At 49.4% G+C, this 15,817-nt stretch overlaps 4 protein-coding genes and 3 long non-coding RNA genes across 10 annotated transcripts; 3 read left to right on the forward strand and 4 right to left on the reverse strand.

Moving 5' to 3' along the window:
* Positions 1-2,247: 2,247 nt before the first annotated feature.
* On the reverse strand, positions 2,248-2,752 carry LOC144213854 (uncharacterized). Its single transcript, XR_013330139.1, has 2 exons — positions 2,602-2,752; positions 2,248-2,506 (listed from the first exon to the last, which is right to left on the reverse strand). It is a non-coding gene; the product is annotated as an uncharacterized LOC144213854 (long non-coding RNA).
* Positions 2,753-2,922: 170 nt separating this feature from the next.
* Positions 2,923-4,573, reverse strand: LOC144213503 (uncharacterized). Its single transcript, XR_013329985.1, has 3 exons — positions 4,229-4,573; positions 3,321-4,123; positions 2,923-3,245 (listed from the first exon to the last, which is right to left on the reverse strand). It is a non-coding gene; the product is annotated as an uncharacterized LOC144213503 (long non-coding RNA).
* LOC144213500 (TSC22 domain family protein 4-like) lies at positions 3,331-5,051 on the forward strand. 4 transcript variants are annotated; one of them, XM_077742002.1, is made up of 6 exons: positions 3,333-3,557; positions 3,690-3,746; positions 3,824-4,295; positions 4,356-4,453; positions 4,516-4,552; positions 4,622-5,051. In XM_077742002.1, the coding sequence occupies exons 3-6, from the start codon at positions 3,828-3,830 to the stop codon at positions 4,796-4,798; spliced, it is 780 nt and encodes a 259-aa protein (XP_077598128.1). In that variant the 5' UTR covers positions 3,333-3,557; positions 3,690-3,746; positions 3,824-3,827; the 3' UTR covers positions 4,799-5,051. The 4 variants fall into 4 exon arrangements, with proteins under 4 accessions (XP_077598125.1, XP_077598127.1, XP_077598126.1 ...); XM_077741999.1 differs by having other exon boundaries at positions 3,331-3,557; positions 4,367-4,552; XM_077742001.1 differs by having other exon boundaries at positions 3,331-3,746; positions 4,367-4,552.
* On the reverse strand, positions 4,594-7,423 carry LOC144213504 (uncharacterized). The gene is made up of 3 exons (XR_013329986.1): positions 5,765-7,423; positions 4,837-4,935; positions 4,594-4,735 (listed from the first exon to the last, which is right to left on the reverse strand). It is a non-coding gene; the product is annotated as an uncharacterized LOC144213504 (long non-coding RNA).
* LOC144213502 (phosphatidylinositol 4,5-bisphosphate 3-kinase catalytic subunit alpha isoform-like) lies at positions 5,510-11,467 on the forward strand. Its single transcript, XM_077742003.1, has 27 exons — positions 5,510-5,755; positions 6,188-6,297; positions 6,354-6,457; positions 6,547-6,709; positions 6,772-6,981; positions 7,076-7,143; positions 7,218-7,346; positions 7,407-7,460; positions 7,538-7,647; positions 7,707-7,848; positions 7,910-7,995; positions 8,073-8,178; positions 8,245-8,397; positions 8,470-8,601; positions 8,679-8,803; positions 8,870-8,951; positions 9,024-9,188; positions 9,259-9,362; positions 9,433-9,532; positions 9,616-9,687; positions 9,756-9,862; positions 9,930-10,051; positions 10,116-10,194; positions 10,250-10,420; positions 10,493-10,762; positions 10,829-10,977; positions 11,076-11,467. Exons 2-27 carry the CDS (start codon positions 6,213-6,215, stop codon positions 11,198-11,200), a joined length of 3,213 nt encoding a protein of 1,070 aa, XP_077598129.1. The 5' UTR covers positions 5,510-5,755; positions 6,188-6,212; the 3' UTR covers positions 11,201-11,467.
* A 279-nt stretch (positions 11,468-11,746) lies between these two features.
* LOC144213883 (high mobility group protein B2-like) lies at positions 11,747-14,435 on the reverse strand. The gene is made up of 5 exons (XM_077742596.1): positions 14,243-14,435; positions 13,032-13,190; positions 12,821-12,972; positions 12,578-12,752; positions 11,747-12,512 (listed from the first exon to the last, which is right to left on the reverse strand). The coding sequence occupies exons 2-5, from the start codon at positions 13,179-13,181 to the stop codon at positions 12,387-12,389; spliced, it is 603 nt and encodes a 200-aa protein (XP_077598722.1). The 5' UTR covers positions 13,182-13,190; positions 14,243-14,435; the 3' UTR covers positions 11,747-12,386.
* Positions 13,581-15,801, forward strand: LOC144213956 (CST complex subunit CTC1-like). Its single transcript, XM_077742680.1, has 4 exons — positions 13,581-15,094; positions 15,204-15,297; positions 15,419-15,518; positions 15,576-15,801. The coding sequence occupies exons 1-4, from the start codon at positions 15,044-15,046 to the stop codon at positions 15,799-15,801; spliced, it is 471 nt and encodes a 156-aa protein (XP_077598806.1). The 5' UTR covers positions 13,581-15,043.
* Positions 15,802-15,817: the final 16 nt, after the last annotated feature.

Raw genomic sequence — 15,817 nt, forward strand, 5'->3', positions numbered from 1 at the left:
AAATAGCATGTCTGCATACATGCATACAGTCACAACACAAATTCAAGGAATTAAGAATTGTTATGGTTTGTTACTTTATTGGAGAGGGCTCAAGATGAATACTGCACATCATTTATATAAGCAAGATGAGGCTGATGCTGGGGAGCACATTGAAAATAAAGTTCACACAAATACACAAGTGCCTTGTCTGTCTGCTTTTGTCATGAAATAAACACAAAATAAAGTTGGTGGTCATAACATGGCAAGTGGAAATCAGCCGTCTGCCTGCAGGAACAAGTCCAGTCTGCACCAAGAGAGGAACAAGCATTAAAGATGCACCTGGCTGTGAATACATGGATAAAAGAACAATGATATGAGAACGTGTTCGATCGACCGAACGAACAGTTACGCATGAACAATGACGCTAATATGAAGCGGATGAGTCCACTCACCTCATCTGGCCATGATTCCGACACGCTTAACAGTCACACCTTCGTATCTTGTTTCTATTGACCGCATAGTACGCTTAAAAAGACTACAGTTATCTAAAATTATGCGCAGGAGACGAATTGTTTTGATCGGCTGCTGGTTTCCACGACTTCCGCATCGGAGGCTCTTCTTCTTTCAATAATAGCGCTTTGCAAACAACCGTTGCGACCACGATGCCCTCGTGTGGACCGGAGATGTAATGACGGCACTGGTTCTCATAAACGACCATGAATCGACTTTCTGTTTTAGGATGTTTTTTAAACAGCACAATGCACCTCTATTTGTGTCAAAATGGAGGTCCGGGGGCCAAATGTGGCCCGCCGCATCATTTTGTGCGGTCCGAGAAAGTTAACCATGAGGATGTTTTAAAAGGCACAAGTACCACTATTGGTGTCAAAGTGGAGGCCCGGGGGCCAAATCTGGCCCGCCGCATCATTTTGTGCGGTCCGAGAAAGTAAACCATCAGGATATTTTAAACAGCACAAGTACCTTTATTGGTGTCAAACTGGAGGCCCGGGGGCCAAATGTGGCCCGCCGCATCATTTTGTGCGGTCCGAGAAAGTAAACCATCAGGATATTTTAAAAGGCACAAGTACCACTATTGGTGTCAAAGTGGAGGCCCGGGGGCCAAATCTGGCCCGCCGCATAATTTTGTGCGGTCCGAGAAAGTAAACCATCAGGATATTTTAAACAGCACAAGTACCTCTATTGGTGTCAAAGTGGAGGCCCGGGGGCCAAATCTGGCCCGCCGCATCATTTTGTGCGGTCCGAGAAAGTAAACCATCAGGATATTTTAAACAGCACAAGTACCTTTATTGGTGTCAAACTGGAGGCCCGGGGGCCAAATGTGGCCCGCCGCATCATTTTGTGCGGTCCGAGAAAGTAAACCATCAGGATATTTTAAACAGCACAATGCACCTCTATTGGTGTCAAAGTTGAGGCCCGGGGGCCAAATGTGGCCCGCCGCATCATTTTGTGCGGTCCGAGAAAGTAAACCATGAGGATATTTTAAACAGGACAAAGCACCTCTATTGGTGTCAAAGTGGAGGCCCGGGGGCCAATTCTGGCCCGCTGCATCATTTTGTGCGGTCCGAGAAAGTTAACCATCAGGATATTTGAAACAGGACAATGCACCTCTATTGGTGTCAAAGTGGAGGCCCGGGGGCCAAATGTGGCCCGTCGCACCATTTTGTGCGGTCCGAGAAAGTAAACCATCAGGATATTTTAAACAGGACAATGCACCTCTATTGGTGTCAAAGTGGAGGCCCGGGGGCCAAATCTGGCCCGCCGCATCATTTTGTGCGGTCCGAGAAAGTAAACCATCAGGATATTTTAAAAGGCACAATGCACCTCTATTGGTGTCAAAATGGAGGCCCGGGGGCCAAATGTGGCCCGCCGCATCATTTTGTGCGGTCCGAGAAAGTAAACCATCAGGATATTTTAAACAGCACAATGCACCTCTATTGGTGTCAAAGTGGAGGCCCGGGGGCCAAATGTGGCCCGCCGCATCATTTTGTGAAACATCTTTCTCGGATCGCACAAAAAAACGTAGTTGTTTGGAAAAGCCATTGCAAAGTGCTGTGCCTTAAAACCGCCACAAGAGCACTGCAAGTTAGTATATGTTCTTAATAGGTATAATTGGTTAGAGAAGACATTACAAAGTGCAATGCCTTAAAACCGCCACAAAAGGGCATCAAGTTTAACATGTCTTGTGGAGAATAAAATTGCATGTCTTCATACTCGCCTACAGTCACAACACAAAATCAAGGAACTAAGACATTTTGTGGTTTGTTACTTTATTGGAGAGGGTTCAAGATGAACATTGCACATCATGTATGAGGAAGATGAGGCTGACGCTGGGGAACACATTGAAAATAAAGTTTGACCAAATACAGAAGTGCTTTGTCTGCCTTTGTCATAAAATAAACACAAACAAAAAGTTGGTTGTCATGCATGGTGGTCATGCAAGTGGAAGTCAGCCGACAGGAACAAGTCCAGTCTTCCCCAAGAGAGGGACAAGCATTAAAGCTGCACCTGACTGCGAATAAATGCATAAAAAAACAATGATATGAGAACATGTGCAATCGACTAAACAGATGCGTATAAAGATTGTTTTGATCGGCTGCTGGTTACCACGACTTCCGCGTTGGAGGATCTTCTTCTTTCAAAAGAGCGCTTTGCAGACAACCGTTGCGACTACGTAGCCCTCGTGTGGACCGGAGGTGTAATGACGGCACTTTTTCCTCATACACGACCATGTACTATAGCAAGGTGCTTTCCTGCAATGTAAGACTTTGTATGAGAAGGTAGAGTAGAGGGCAAGGGGGCATTGGAGCGGGGGGTTAGAGTAAGGGAAGGAGGTAAAATTAGGAGGAGGTATTATAACATCTAAAGTAACTCTAAGACTATAACATTTATACTAACTAACACTATAACATTTACACTTACTGTAACACTATAACATTTAGACTAACTTTAACACTAAAACATTTACACTAACTGTAACACTATAACATTTAAACTAACTAACCCTATAACATTTATATCATATCACATTAACATCATAACACTATAACATCTACACTTAGTGTAACACTATAACATTTACACTAACTCTAACACTATAACAGAAAGTTGGAACTCCTGATTAACTTTCCCGAGCCACACAAAATGATTTAGGGGGCCACATTTGACCTTACTATATACTTACAAGCAATTGGTTGTCCTGAACTGATCACTCCATCTTCACCACCAATCCAAATGAATTAGACATCAATCTGTCAATGGCAGTGAAAGAGTTAAACCAAACCGGCTCATGACAATCGCCCCATTGTGACGTAACGACTGTTTACACATAGCGCCGTACTCTCCACCCCGTGACGTCACACGAGCCCAACATGCCAATCACAACAATAGCCACTCGGAAAGTTTATTCTTCTTTTTTTTCCGCGTTATCTGGCCCTGGGGCGACGGCGGGGAGGCTTCTTCACGCAGGCGCAATCAACGCCAGCGGCGGGTTGACTGGACCGGACGAGTGAGGAAGAAAAGCGGAGGAGAGAAACAGGAAGTTTTTTTGGAACAAACACTCGGTGAGACAATATTTCTAAAAATGGGAACTGACATGTCAACAACAATCGGAACACCAACTCCAACGTCGGTTAAACTCAAAGTTAACTTCTAACTTCCTAACAACCTTTATATAATTCCAAATATGTCCATAGAATTCAAGCCGCCTCCTTTTTTGAGCTGAGCCTATCACAGCTGACTTTGGTCAAGAGGTTAGCCGCACAACCGCTAACTTAACCCGACCTACCGTCAATAGATTTTCCATGTTTTTGCTTTTGTTTCTTTTCAGGGTGATGACCTGTGAAAGAAAACGTAGCGGCTTCCAAATTACCAGCGTGACGTCTGAAATCTTCTCACCCATCCGGACTAGTCCATCCACTCCTGGCGTTGTCCTGACTGCAATCCGGTCCAAAACCCCCTTCCCTGGTGGTCGGGGGAGCTCCTCCCAGCCCTCTACACCTTCCTCCAAGAGAAGGCATATCTCCAACCAGGGAACCGGGGCCCCTTCCAGATTCCGACTGGTACGATTGGCGGGAGGTGGCGCGGGCGTACGTGGTCGCGGCGACACATATGGGCGCGGCCGCTGGACCTGCACAGAGTTCAAAGAAGGGCGGGTGGTGGACGGTGTGAGAAACGCCCTATCGCTAGAGTCTCTGGAGTCCATTGGTGGGGCAGCCCGTTTGGTATCGCAGACCGTGGAAACTGGCGAGCCACCGGTGGGTTCTTCGCCATCAGACTCGGCGGCTCGTCCTCAAAAGCAGGTGACCCCCAACTAGATGGACCTTAAAGAGAAAGAAAAACTTCAAGTGTCCACATCTCAGTCTGTCCTCAGGTTGTCTCGATCTCAGCCCAGCTCGCCCCCCGCCACGCTGACCTCGTTGGACCAGAGCGCCGACTTCGGTTTACCGCCAGACATCAGGTAGCGTTAGCTAACCACAAAGTGGTGGGTAGCCCCTCTAATTCCATTTCATCCGTCCATAGTGCGGCCGCCATTGACAACAAGATCGAACGGGCCATGGTGAGCATCCCGTGCTTATTAATAATCATAACCCGGCTGGGAGTTGACGGACCTGCCGTCCTCGCCCAGGATCTGGCCAAGAGTCACCTGATGCTGGCTGTACGGGAAGAAGTGGAACTTCTAAGGGAGCAAATCAGGGAGCTGCAAGACCGGAACCAGCAACTGGAGGCGGAAAACCGTCACCTGCGGGAACAGACGCACTCGGACCCTGATCTTAGTCCTCCCACTGTTTCACCATCGGGATGACAGACAACAGCAGAGGGTGCTTGAGGATGACTACAAACCTGACTCCATATCAACCTCCTAAGACGTTCTCCAAGTCCTAGACTGGTGGTCCTCTTAGTCCTAGACCGTCCTTCCATTTTTGTAATACTCTGGGTATCCTGGAAGAAGACAAACAAGGGGTGAACGTGATTAGCGACTTCCGCGGTGGTCTTGAAAAGCAAATGGCGTTGTTTCTCCGCTTGAGATCTTCAAATAAATTGTCCTTACAACTAAACTGAGCTGTGGTTTCATTAAATTCAGACACAAAGTCAATAAAACAGCTTTTTTGAAAGTTCTAATGGAAGATTTAAGCTATATGTCACCAAAATATGCCTCCTAGTTCTGATTGGTGCATCCAGTGTGTGTTTGTATGTAACATTAACAGCTGATGTGACATCATTGATCCTCCACTTGACCCAAGATATCATTAACAGACAGACGGATCACTCACTAAACGAAAACCCGACATCACCCATCACCCAACCCCTTTTTTTAGGGTAACCAAATCTAATTTAACAAAACCCATCTTCCTAATCCGATAAAAATCGACAATCCCAGAACAAAACCCCCCCCGCTGTGAGTACAGAACTCCAACTCTCGCTTTCCCATAAGACACTGTCCCTTTAAGAGAGGAAACGAGCAAGATAAGCCCCCCCTCGGACTCCCCCACCCCCCTTCCTCCAGCACATTGTTCTACCAGCGCCGGCGAAAAGCAGCTTCCTCCGCACGCCGCGGCAATCGCGCGCCGACAGACCGAAGGACGCCTGAGCTGAAGGCGAGCTTTCTGGTTTACGGGTGTGGTGGGATGGGATGGAACACCCTCTCGCCGTCCCCCACGCACCGTTAGCATCCTCGCAGTCAAACCGGAGACAAAGACAGAGTCCGAGGAGGATGCTCTGATTGGAGACGCACCCGCCGCCGGACCGGGAACCAGCTCAGGTGACTCACCCGTTCGACGAAGGGGGATTGGTCGCCCCTTGATGTCATCGTCCTCGTCGATTTGTGTTCCGTACCTCCCAATTGAGGAATCTGTAACAGATATAAATCGTCAAATCGTGGCGCTGACAAATCCTCTTCCGCGCAGAGCAACAGGAAACGCGCATGTGTGTGTGTGTGTGTGTGTGTGTGTGTGTCCTACTTTTTGGCCTTTGTTTGACAACCCTATTGAAAACGTACAAAGATGGGAAGAAACCCACCGAAAAACGTCAAAACGCTTCCCCAAAAATGAACAAAAAAGGTCCATAGATGGTATTAAGGCGGTCCGAGGTGAGGCAGTTGCCATGGCAGCCAAACCATCGTCATGAGGACCCCGTAGGACTTGAAGGGATGTGAAGTTTGGGTATCTTTCCGAGGCTGTTTTTGTCTCAGCAGGTGGTCCAGAGGTGAACCGGTCGCCATGGCACCTCGGCCGTCGTCAGGGGAGCTGTGGGGTCTTCACCTGATGCCTCCACGTATCTTGGTGGACTGCTGTCTTCCCAACGGTAGGTTCGAGTTCCCGCTTCTTGCCTTCCAATCCGAGACCAAAAACCACTTCCAGGGATGATGGTGAGTCTGGAGTGTCTTCGAGAAACGCCGCTCATCAGCATCAAGCAGCAACTCTTCGCCGAGGCTAGGAAGTATCCACTTTACCACCTTCTACAGGTTTGCTTACCTCTGTAGGACTCGGGTTTGCCACTTGTCCTAGGCAGGTTTTTACAAGGAAGAACTCTGTACTCTGTACTCCATGACAGGAAGAGTCCAGCTACATCTTTGTGGGCGTAACTCAGGAAGCAGAGAGGGAAGAATTTTACGACGAAACCAGGCGGCTGTGCGACCTACGCCTGTTCCACCCTATCCTGAAAGTGATTGAACCCTTGGGAAACCGCGAAGAGAAGATCCTGAACCGAGAGATTGGTAAGGTTCTCAGGTTTGGGGGTCCCGGGTCAACTCACCAAACCCACATCCTTCCCATAAAGGATTTGCCATCGGCATGCCCGTCTGCGAATTCGAGATGATGAAGGACCCAGAGGTCCAGGACTTCCGCCGGGCTATACTATGCGTCTGTAGGGAAGCCATGGAGGAACGAGAAGGGGGCGGAGCCCACAGCCAAGCCCTCTACGTATACCCGCCGAACGTGGAGTCCAGTCCACAACTTCCACAGCACATCTACAGCAAGCTAGACAAAGGTCAAAGTCCTTCTAGTCTTTTAGGGACATGCAGAAACCTTCATCCAGACTTCTCCAAGATTTGACACGCCCCCTTCTGACCCTCTCTCTACAGGCAGACTGATTGTAACCATCTGGGTGATTGTGTCGCCAAGCAACTCAAAACAGAAATACACATTGAAGGTAAGCACAGGTTAAGATAGTCAAGAGACATCTATACGGTCTAGGTGGACCTACCTTTGAGACCTTCCTGTCAGGTGACCCATGACAGCCTACCCGAGCAACTGATAGCCGAGTCCATCCGGAAGAAGAGCAGGTCCATGCACCTTTCCCCCCAACAGCTCCGCCTCTGCGTCCAGGAATACCAGGGCCAGTACATCCTTAAGGTATTATCCAGGACCGCCTTGTGACCAAGACCGGATGACTCCAAGGCTTTACTCTTTCAGGTGTGTGGCTGTGATGAGTACCTATTGGAAAAATACCCTCTCAGTCAATACAAGGTAACAGTCTTACTACATTTGAGCCCCCCAAAAAAACCCTAGCAAAACTAAACCTTGTAACGGGGGTCCACCCACAGTATATCCGGTCCTGTATCATCGTGGGTCGTCTTCCGCACCTGATGCTGGTCTCCAAGGACAGTCTTTACTGCCAGCTTCCCGCCTCCAGTTTCGTCACGCCCTCCTACAGGTAAGTGGGTGTCTCCGAGGAAGAAGTCAACGGGTTCTTGACTGCGCTTACCCTTTCAGTCGCCGGACCCCGCAGCCGTCACCCTGCCCCGGGGGCTCTGACGGCTCTCCACCACGCTCACTGTGGGCTTTCAACACCCGGTTGAGGGTCCGACTACTCTGCGCCACCTACGTCAACGTCAACATCCGAGACATAGACAAGGTCCGTCCCATTTCGTCCCCCTAAAGTACCACACCCGTCCCACCGCACCCACTGTACCTAGATCTACGTCAGGACGGGGATCTACCACGGAGGCGAGCCACTCTGCGATAACGTCAACACCCAAAGAGTCCCATGCTCCAACCCCAGGTTCCAAATACCCCGTCCTTTGTTTGACACAAAACGTCTCTACACATTGCCTTCTTCCTCCATGTTTGACATCCTAGATGGAACGAATGGTTGACCTACGACATCTACCTGGCGGACTTGCCTCGCTCGGCCCGACTCTGCTTATCAATCTGCTCGGTGAAAGGGAGAAAAGGCGCCAAGGAGGTACGAAAACGAAAACTAGGGAGCGACAAAGACAAATAACTCTCTCTACATCCACTTGTCTGGCAGGAACATTGTCCACTAGCCTGGGGGAACGTGAACCTCTTTGACTATAAGGACATTCTAGTCTCGGGGAAAGCCGCACTGGGTTTGTGGCCTGTCCCTCATGGCCTGGAGGATTTGCTGAACCCCATCGGGGTGGCTGGGTCCAACCCCAACAAGGTATGTCCTCTAGGATTTGGCGCCTGGCTATGGGGGTCAGGATCATGGATGGGTTCTTCTTTTTTGATCTAGGAATCTCCCTGCGTAGAACTGGAGTTCTCCTGGTTCAACCAGCCGGTTGTGTTTCCGGATGAACAGCAGATTGAAGAGCACGCCAACTGGACCATCAGCAGGGAGCTGGGCTTCAACTACACTCACGGTCTGGTAAGACAATTTGACACTTGGTCTGACAGTCAGCCAAGACGAGACTAGACAAATACCTTTTGTCCATTTGTCTTCAGAACAGTCGTCTGGCTTGTGACAGCAGCGTCTCGGCAGCAGACGGCGAGCAGCTACGAAGTCTCTGCTCCAAAGATCCTCTTTACGAACTCTCAGAACAGGAGAAAGACTTTCTATGGAGACACAGGTGAAGACCTAACCTCAGAGACATCAAAACAAAGGACTGGTCTTGATTTTTTTGGCTTTGTTACAGACATTACTGCGTAAACATGCCAGAGTCCCTCCCCAAGCTGCTTCTATCCGTCAAGTGGAATTCTAGGGACGAGGTATCTCAGGTAGGAAAACCCATTCCCAAACTGGAAGGGGGGGGACATCACCACACTTAACTCTTTGCCCCCCATTCCCAGATGTACTGCCTATTGAAAGAATGGCCTCTGATGGAGTCCGAGTCCGCTCTGGAGTTACTGGACTGCAATTTTCCCGACCCCATGGTCAGAGAGTTTGCGCTACGTTGCCTGGTTCAGAGCCTGACGGATGACAAGTTGTCCCAGTACCTGCTACAACTGGTCCAGGTCTGTTCTTTCACCCTGGGGGGAAAACACAAGGTCGACCCCCAAAGGACAACCAGACTCTGCCTTTCAGGTGTTAAAGTACGAGATGTATCTGGACAACCCGTTGGCCCGCTTTCTGATCAAGAAAGCTCTAACCAATCAGAGGATAGGACATTTCTTCTTCTGGCACCTCAAGTGAGCGAGGTGGCAAAAAAAACATCGAGCCGGAGAGAAGAATCAACCTCATCCTATTTGCACCCTACAGGTCCGAAATGCACAACAAGACGGTGTCACGGCGGTTTGGCTTGCTGCTTGAGGCCTTCTGCAGAGCCTGTGGCATGTACCTTAAACACCTGAATCGACAGGTGAGGGTCCGGTTCCAGCTCCTGGTGGTCCTCGCTCCATAATGGTGGTGGGGCTCATTCCTTCTACTCCTTTGCACTTGCAGGTGGAAGCCATGGATAAACTGGTCAACCTCACGGATACACTGAAACAGGAGAAAAAGGACGAGACTCAGAAGGTAAGGATCCGCCAGCCAGGTCATAGTCCAGGACTCTGAACTAATCCCGCTCTGTGATTGCTCACTAGACTCAGATGAAGTTCCTAGTGGAGCACATGTCCCGTCCGGATTATATGGAAGCTCTGCAGGGATTTGTATCTCCTCTGAACCCCGTACATCAGTTGGGACACTTAAGGTAAGATAGGGGACACCGACTCCAGTGCATAACTGGACTAAAGGGACACTCTGACTATTGCCATCAGGCTGGAGGAGTGCAGGATCATGTCGTCAGCAAAGCGCCCCCTGTGGTTGAACTGGGAGAACCCTGACATCATGTCAGAGCTGCTCTTCACCAACAACGAGATCATCTTCAAGAATGGAGACGGTACGATTTACCAACTAAGCCAGTTCCCACAGTACAGCCTCAGTTTTTTCTTACTCACCCACAGATCTTCGGCAGGACATGCTAACACTGCAGATCATCAAGATCATGGAAAACATCTGGCAAAACCAAGGCCTGGACCTGAGGTAAGATGGCGGCTCAAACTAAGAAAACAGCGGGTAACCGACTCTTTACCCGTAGGATGCTCCCTTATGGCTGCCTCTCCATCGGAGACTGCGTGGGTCTTATCGAGGTAGTGAAGAGCAGCTTCACCATCATGCAGATTCAATGCAAAGGAGGCCTGAAGGGGGCACTGCAGTTCAACTCTAATACTTTACATCATTGGATTAAAGACAAGAACAGAGGAGAAGCGTCAGTATCTGACCTTTTTGCCGCAGCCGCCTAATCTGTGCGTTTGTACATCTTATGCGTTAACTCCCTCAGGTACGACCGCGCCATCGACTTGTTCACCCGCTCCTGCGCCGGCTACTGCGTGGCCACGTTCATCTTAGGAATCGGTGACCGCCACAATTCCAACATCATGGTGAAGGAGAACGGACAGCTCTTCCACATTGACTTCGGCCATTTCCTGGATCACAAAAAGAAGAAATTCGGTTACAAGCGGGAGCGTGTCCCCTTCGTCCTCACACAGGACTTTTTGATCGTCATCAGCAAAGGAATCCAGGAGTCGACCAAGACCAAAGAGTTTGACAGGTGGGACCCCCTTCTCCTATGGTGGGGGGAGGTACTTTTACCCTGCTTCATGCCTCTGGTCTGTAGGTTCCAGGAGATGTGCTACAAGGCTTACCTGGCCATCCGGCAGCATGCTAGCCTCTTCATCAACTTGTTTTCGCTCCTACTGGGATGTGGGATGCCGGAACTGCAGAGTTTTGACGACATTGCCTATTTGAGAAAGACACTAGCACTGGGTAAGTAAACATTAGCGAGCTCGGGGTAGCCCAAACAAAAAAGACGGCTTGCTCCATACCACAAACTTCATTTGACCCTGTTGCTGACCTTGTGACAGAAAAGAGCCAGCAGGAGGCGCTGGAGTACTTCAGCAAACAAATGAATGATGCTCACCACGGAGGTTGGAGCACCAAGATGGACTGGATCTTCCACACCATCCGACACATGCCCAACGAGCACTAACAGAAGCACTACAACCACGTTGTCAAAAGACAACGCCAATCTCAGGGTCGCGGGTCGGGTCCGAGGGTGCTAGAAGCGTCTTCAACCCCTTCTTTGGTGCTAATGTTTCAACCGGTGAGCTGCTAATGTAGCATCCGTTCATATGACAATTTTCCTGACCGGCTGCTGTGAAGCCAATTCAAGCAATAAATTTTTTGGACAATCAGGGCTTAGCTAATGAGGACATTCCAATCTGTCCAATTTGAAGACTTTTGTCTCCTGAGGGAATGAAAAATTGCCAACTTTGTCGATTTTGTCCACTACGCGTATTATTGTGATGTTTGCACTGTGTTTTGCTTGAATAAAGTGGGACTTTTGCCAAATATTGGTCACTCTGTTTCTATGGAAAATCGTCATTTGTCACCATCAACTGTTTTCCAGCGGGCGGCCATATTGGCTCAAGTAACTGGCATCGGCACTTGATTTTCAAATACTTTCAAGGCTCTACCTTAACTTTCCAGTACTCTACCCGAACCACTTTTCAACCAGTTAGGAAAATAAATGCAGTTGTGCGTTTTCCTCTCTTGTTTTATTATAAAAGTTGTTTCTACGTTGACTGTGACCAAAAAAAACAAACAAATAAAAAATGACAATGAAGAGTCCAAGGTCTCCATGGCAACATACATGTAAGCATGGCTGAGGGGAGGGTGGTTTGGGGGGGGGGGGGGGGGGGCTGGCTGATGTTGGGGTAACCATGGCAACAGCAGCGGTTCTATGATCCTTCTCCTCGAACCCGTCCTTTTTTGTCTCGCTTTCTCACTCTCTCGCACACACCCAGTGTTGTTTTTCTTCTTCTTCTTTTTTCCGTGACATCTGGGTTCCACCACGCAGGAAGCAAGGTGCTTTGACAACTTAAGTCGTTTTTAAATGTTTCAAAACAACGCAAGAATAAAAAAATAAAAATTAAAAAAAGGCGTTAACCTTGACGGGCGGGCTATGAGGAAACAAGTGCCTCTGATTGGCTCTTTTCAAGCTTCCCCCTGCCACTTTATGAGCCAATGAGCAGCTGGGAGACGTGTGCTTTGAAAAAAAACATTAAAAATAACGCAAAATGTTTGATATTGGACTTTTTTTGTACCCCTTCGCCTCTCACGCACACACACTTGCGCACACACGCACCAACACTCGCTCACATACGGGTAGGTCCCTACTCATCATCATCCTCCTCTTCATCGTCGTCCTCGCCTTCGTCATCTTCCTCTTCCTCACCGCCTTGAGCGGAGGAGCCGGGATTTCTGGCATACGTGCCGCCACCCCGATACGCCACCATATCCTACGAGAACCAGAATTTTTAGAACTACAGCGAGAAGTTACATTTGTGTGTGTGTGTGTTCTTACCCGGTCGTATTTCTCCCGCAGTTTTTGCGCCTTCTCCTCGTAGGGCAGTTTATCGGACTGCGTCAACTTGCTCCACATCTCGCCCAACTTTTTGGCGCAGTCACCTATGGACAGGCCGGGGTACTGCTGCTTGACGCTGGGACGGTATTCGCTGCAGAAGACGAAGAAGGCGGACCTGTGGAAGTGTGGGAGGGTTAACTTTAAGAAAGGCCTCTTAAACGAGCGGTTCCTGATGGTACTCACGGGGGGCGTTTAGGGGCGTTGGGGTCTTTCCTTTTGCGACCTCTCTTTCCAAAACCCTTGGGTGGGACGTAGTCTCGCATCTCCCGGTTGTAGCGCACTTTGTCGGCCTTGGCCATGTCCTCGAAGCACTTTTTATCAGTGGGGGTTAAACCCTGTGAGGAGATAAAGGTTTAACTGGACGCCAAACTCTTTGGAACTCAATGTCTCTTACCTTCCATCGCTCAGAGCACTTCTTGGAGAACTCGGCAAAGTTGACGGACTGCTCGGGGTTCTTCTTGCGGTGTTCCTCTCGACACGTCTGCACGAAGAAGGCGTACGCTGACGTCTTCCCCTTGGGCTTGTTCACGTCCTTTCGCATCATGGTGGCGGCCTGTGACGAGACACGAGATTTTTAGATTGCGCCCAAAAACACACCAGAGCCACCCAAAAGCTTTTTCTAGCAAAATTGGGTGATAGAAGCTGATTGACCCCATCACTTAAAGTGTCCTTGGTGCGAAAGACCCTGTTCAATTGTGGGAAAAAATGACAAACCAAACTGGAAAAAAAGAGATAAAACCCTAAAATCAGTAAGGCAATTTTACAGAAAAAAAATCTATTCTAAACTAGTGTGTTTATTATTGACTTTAGCGTCAGAATAAGGCTCTAACGGGCCATCCCCCGGTCACTAACAAAGAACAGAGGGGGTGGGGGGTTCCATTTTCTTCCACCGAAGATGACGTGAGGGGGCCGGGATGTACTACGGGGAGAGCATCGCGAGTCGGACGGAGCTCCGTGCAGTCGGTCGGGGGGGAAAAGAAAGAGCATCGGGGGGTGGCTTGGAACGGACGCCCCGATCAGAGGGGAGGGGGGTCAAAGGGCGAGCTGACTTGTTAGCGAGCATTAGCTTCGTCTGGCTACCAGAACAATGAGCCACCATTTGCTTCCCGCCCTCTGCGGAGCGGGCCTCCCATCCCCCTCTTAGCAGACGTCACATCGGGGACGCTTCGGAGCACAAAGACGCTCACAAATGAGACGGATCACGTCCACTCGTGCGTATCGTAAACCCGAGCGCCCCGAAAGTCTTCGTTAAGGTAGCCGATTCCCCACTGTGTTCCTCGGTACTCTCTGGCTACGCATTTTCTATCGCTGACTCGGGCTACGGCTACTCTCCGGAGAAGTGAGCGGGGCACGGTGGGGGGCGGCGTAGACTATTTCCTGGCGCACGAGCGTCTCGAAATGGGCGTTTCTTGGTCATCGTAAGAGTCGGCGGGGGACACTCGCGTACAACTTAACACCCGCTCGGAGTCCCACCGAGACGGTGGTCCCTTTTTGCCCGATTTTTTTTTGTTATTGTCCGGGATGGGGGTGCGACGTGAATGGGGCAGCTGTGCCCCAGCTTTTTTGGAAACCCGCGTCCCGTACGAGATGGCCGGCTGTACTCACTCGTTAGGAGGGCCGGCGACAGGCTGAAGTGCACTCGGGACTGGGGCTTGTGTTTTTGTTGGGGCTTTTTTTCTCTCTTTTTCTTTTTTGTTGACAAGTCGGCTTATTGTTGACGTCTGGTAGCTGGAGCGGAGACTGGACCGTCCGTTCACTTTCAAACTGGGTCGAGCTGAGAACTACTCCCGCCCCCAAGACACGCCCCCCACGTCGTTTCTTCCAAATCGGAGAGGGGAAGGGTAGGCGGGACCTGGGCGGGGTTATGTTCCCTCCTTGCATTCAAGTGGCTGTTTTCTGAGCGAAGGGCGGGGGCTTGGCTTTGGGTTCCGTGCAATTGGTCTTGGCCAATTTCACTCGGGCTGTGACGTCAGGAGTCACATGACGATGTTTTGTTTGGGAAGATGGCGTCGATAGAAATATTTGCTTTTGGGGAGTTGACAATGCATCTGGGAACAAAGAGCGTGCGGGATTAGAGGACAAACATCGAGTAGAATGGATTAATTTTCCAAATACTGTAATAATTAAATCATTTGCATTAACAGTATATACACATGACCATTATATACAAAGAGATGGACTGTCATTAAAAAATAAAACATGAACAACAAACACGACGCAGTGGGCTTGTGTGAAACGCACTGTCTTAAGATGGCCGCCACATAATTTCAAATAGCATCTTTACTAGGAACGCCCCCGAGCTCCTTTTTTTCACATCTACCTCTATATAGGTATATCTACTATCTCTGCTTTACGTTGCGCTTTCGTTTCAGTTTCAAACGTGCAAATGCACATTTTATCGGGACCATGGCCGCAGAAGAAGCCTTCAGGGATCGCTTTAATCCACAGGGAGAAGTCGTTAGTATTACCCAAACTTTGTACTTTGTTCACTCAACATTATTTTAATCAATATTCGGTTGTAATCTAAAACGTTTCAATTTTGAGTGCAAAACTTTGTTGTGTGCAGGAGGCCAGATGGTTAGAAAGATTTTTCGAATTTGTCACCGAGCATGTGTGGCCCCTGCAGGTGGACAGTGACCTCACCTATCCTCCAGGTGAAGGTAAGATCAATGGGCGTGACAACGTTTTAATGGGCGGAGAAATGGGCAAGTCCTGAACCAGGGGTCCTTCTCCAAAAAGTTGGATTTAATATGATAATAACATACATTTTATGGGGACTAGAATTGTTTGATGAAGAAGACGTGATGCAACTGAGCACCAATATATTGAAGAGGATCAAAGATGCTAATTGGGATTCGCAAATTCTGCACGAAACCTTCACGTGAGTCACCACCCGTCACTACGTCCTCTCCGAAACCCACGCCGTCCTCTCGCCTAGGCCTATGTCCATCTCCGAGCTTGTCTCGCACCAGCGGGCCTGCGCCAGTTACCCGTGGCTGACCTTCAATCCAGAGAGGGCGGCGACCCCCGAGTGGGGGACTCTCCCCCAGGAGCGAATCCTACTGATCGGCCACCTGACGGATGGCGGCAACGGGGATTGGATGCTGAGGGATGCCAAAGGCGGTGTGGTGTGTGAGGTGGGCTTTCTACTCTTATGGGAATGACGTTTGTTGTGTTATG

Source organism: Stigmatopora nigra, chromosome 20 (genome assembly GCF_051989575.1).
Source record: "Stigmatopora nigra isolate UIUO_SnigA chromosome 20, RoL_Snig_1.1, whole genome shotgun sequence".
In the NCBI taxonomy this organism is placed as follows: Eukaryota; Metazoa; Chordata; class Actinopteri; order Syngnathiformes; family Syngnathidae; genus Stigmatopora; species Stigmatopora nigra.

What these genes read in the sequence shown, in the direction of transcription:
- LOC144213500 (XM_077742001.1), top strand. Translation starts at nt 3,828, where the DNA reads ATGACCTGTGAAAGAAAACGTAGCGGCTTCCAAATTACCAGCGTGACG. An exon ending in CGGCTCGTCCTCAAAAGCAG is followed by an intron (nt 4,296 to 4,366) that starts GTGACCCCCAAC and finishes GTCTGTCCTCAG; the next exon opens with GTTGTCTCGATCTCAGCCCA. An exon ending in ACAAGATCGAACGGGCCATG is followed by an intron (nt 4,553 to 4,621) that starts GTGAGCATCCCG and finishes GTCCTCGCCCAG; the next exon opens with GATCTGGCCAAGAGTCACCT.
- LOC144213502 (XM_077742003.1), top strand. Translation starts at nt 6,213, where the DNA reads ATGGCACCTCGGCCGTCGTCAGGGGAGCTGTGGGGTCTTCACCTGATG. An exon ending in CATCAGTTGGGACACTTAAG is followed by an intron (nt 9,863 to 9,929) that starts GTAAGATAGGGG and finishes TATTGCCATCAG; the next exon opens with GCTGGAGGAGTGCAGGATCA. An exon ending in GACAAGAACAGAGGAGAAGC is followed by an intron (nt 10,421 to 10,492) that starts GTCAGTATCTGA and finishes TAACTCCCTCAG; the next exon opens with GTACGACCGCGCCATCGACT.
- LOC144213883 (XM_077742596.1), bottom strand. Translation starts at nt 13,181, where the DNA reads ATGATGCGAAAGGACGTGAACAAGCCCAAGGGGAAGACGTCAGCGTAC. An exon ending in AGTGCTCTGAGCGATGGAAG is followed by an intron (nt 12,973 to 13,031) that starts GTAAGAGACATT and finishes ATCTCCTCACAG; the next exon opens with GGTTTAACCCCCACTGATAA. An exon ending in AACGCCCCTAAACGCCCCCC is followed by an intron (nt 12,753 to 12,820) that starts GTGAGTACCATC and finishes ACACTTCCACAG; the next exon opens with GTCCGCCTTCTTCGTCTTCT.
- LOC144213956 (XM_077742680.1), top strand. Translation starts at nt 15,044, where the DNA reads ATGGCCGCAGAAGAAGCCTTCAGGGATCGCTTTAATCCACAGGGAGAA. An exon ending in CACCTATCCTCCAGGTGAAG is followed by an intron (nt 15,298 to 15,418) that starts GTAAGATCAATG and finishes TATGGGGACTAG; the next exon opens with AATTGTTTGATGAAGAAGAC. An exon ending in ATTCTGCACGAAACCTTCAC is followed by an intron (nt 15,519 to 15,575) that starts GTGAGTCACCAC and finishes CCTCTCGCCTAG; the next exon opens with GCCTATGTCCATCTCCGAGC.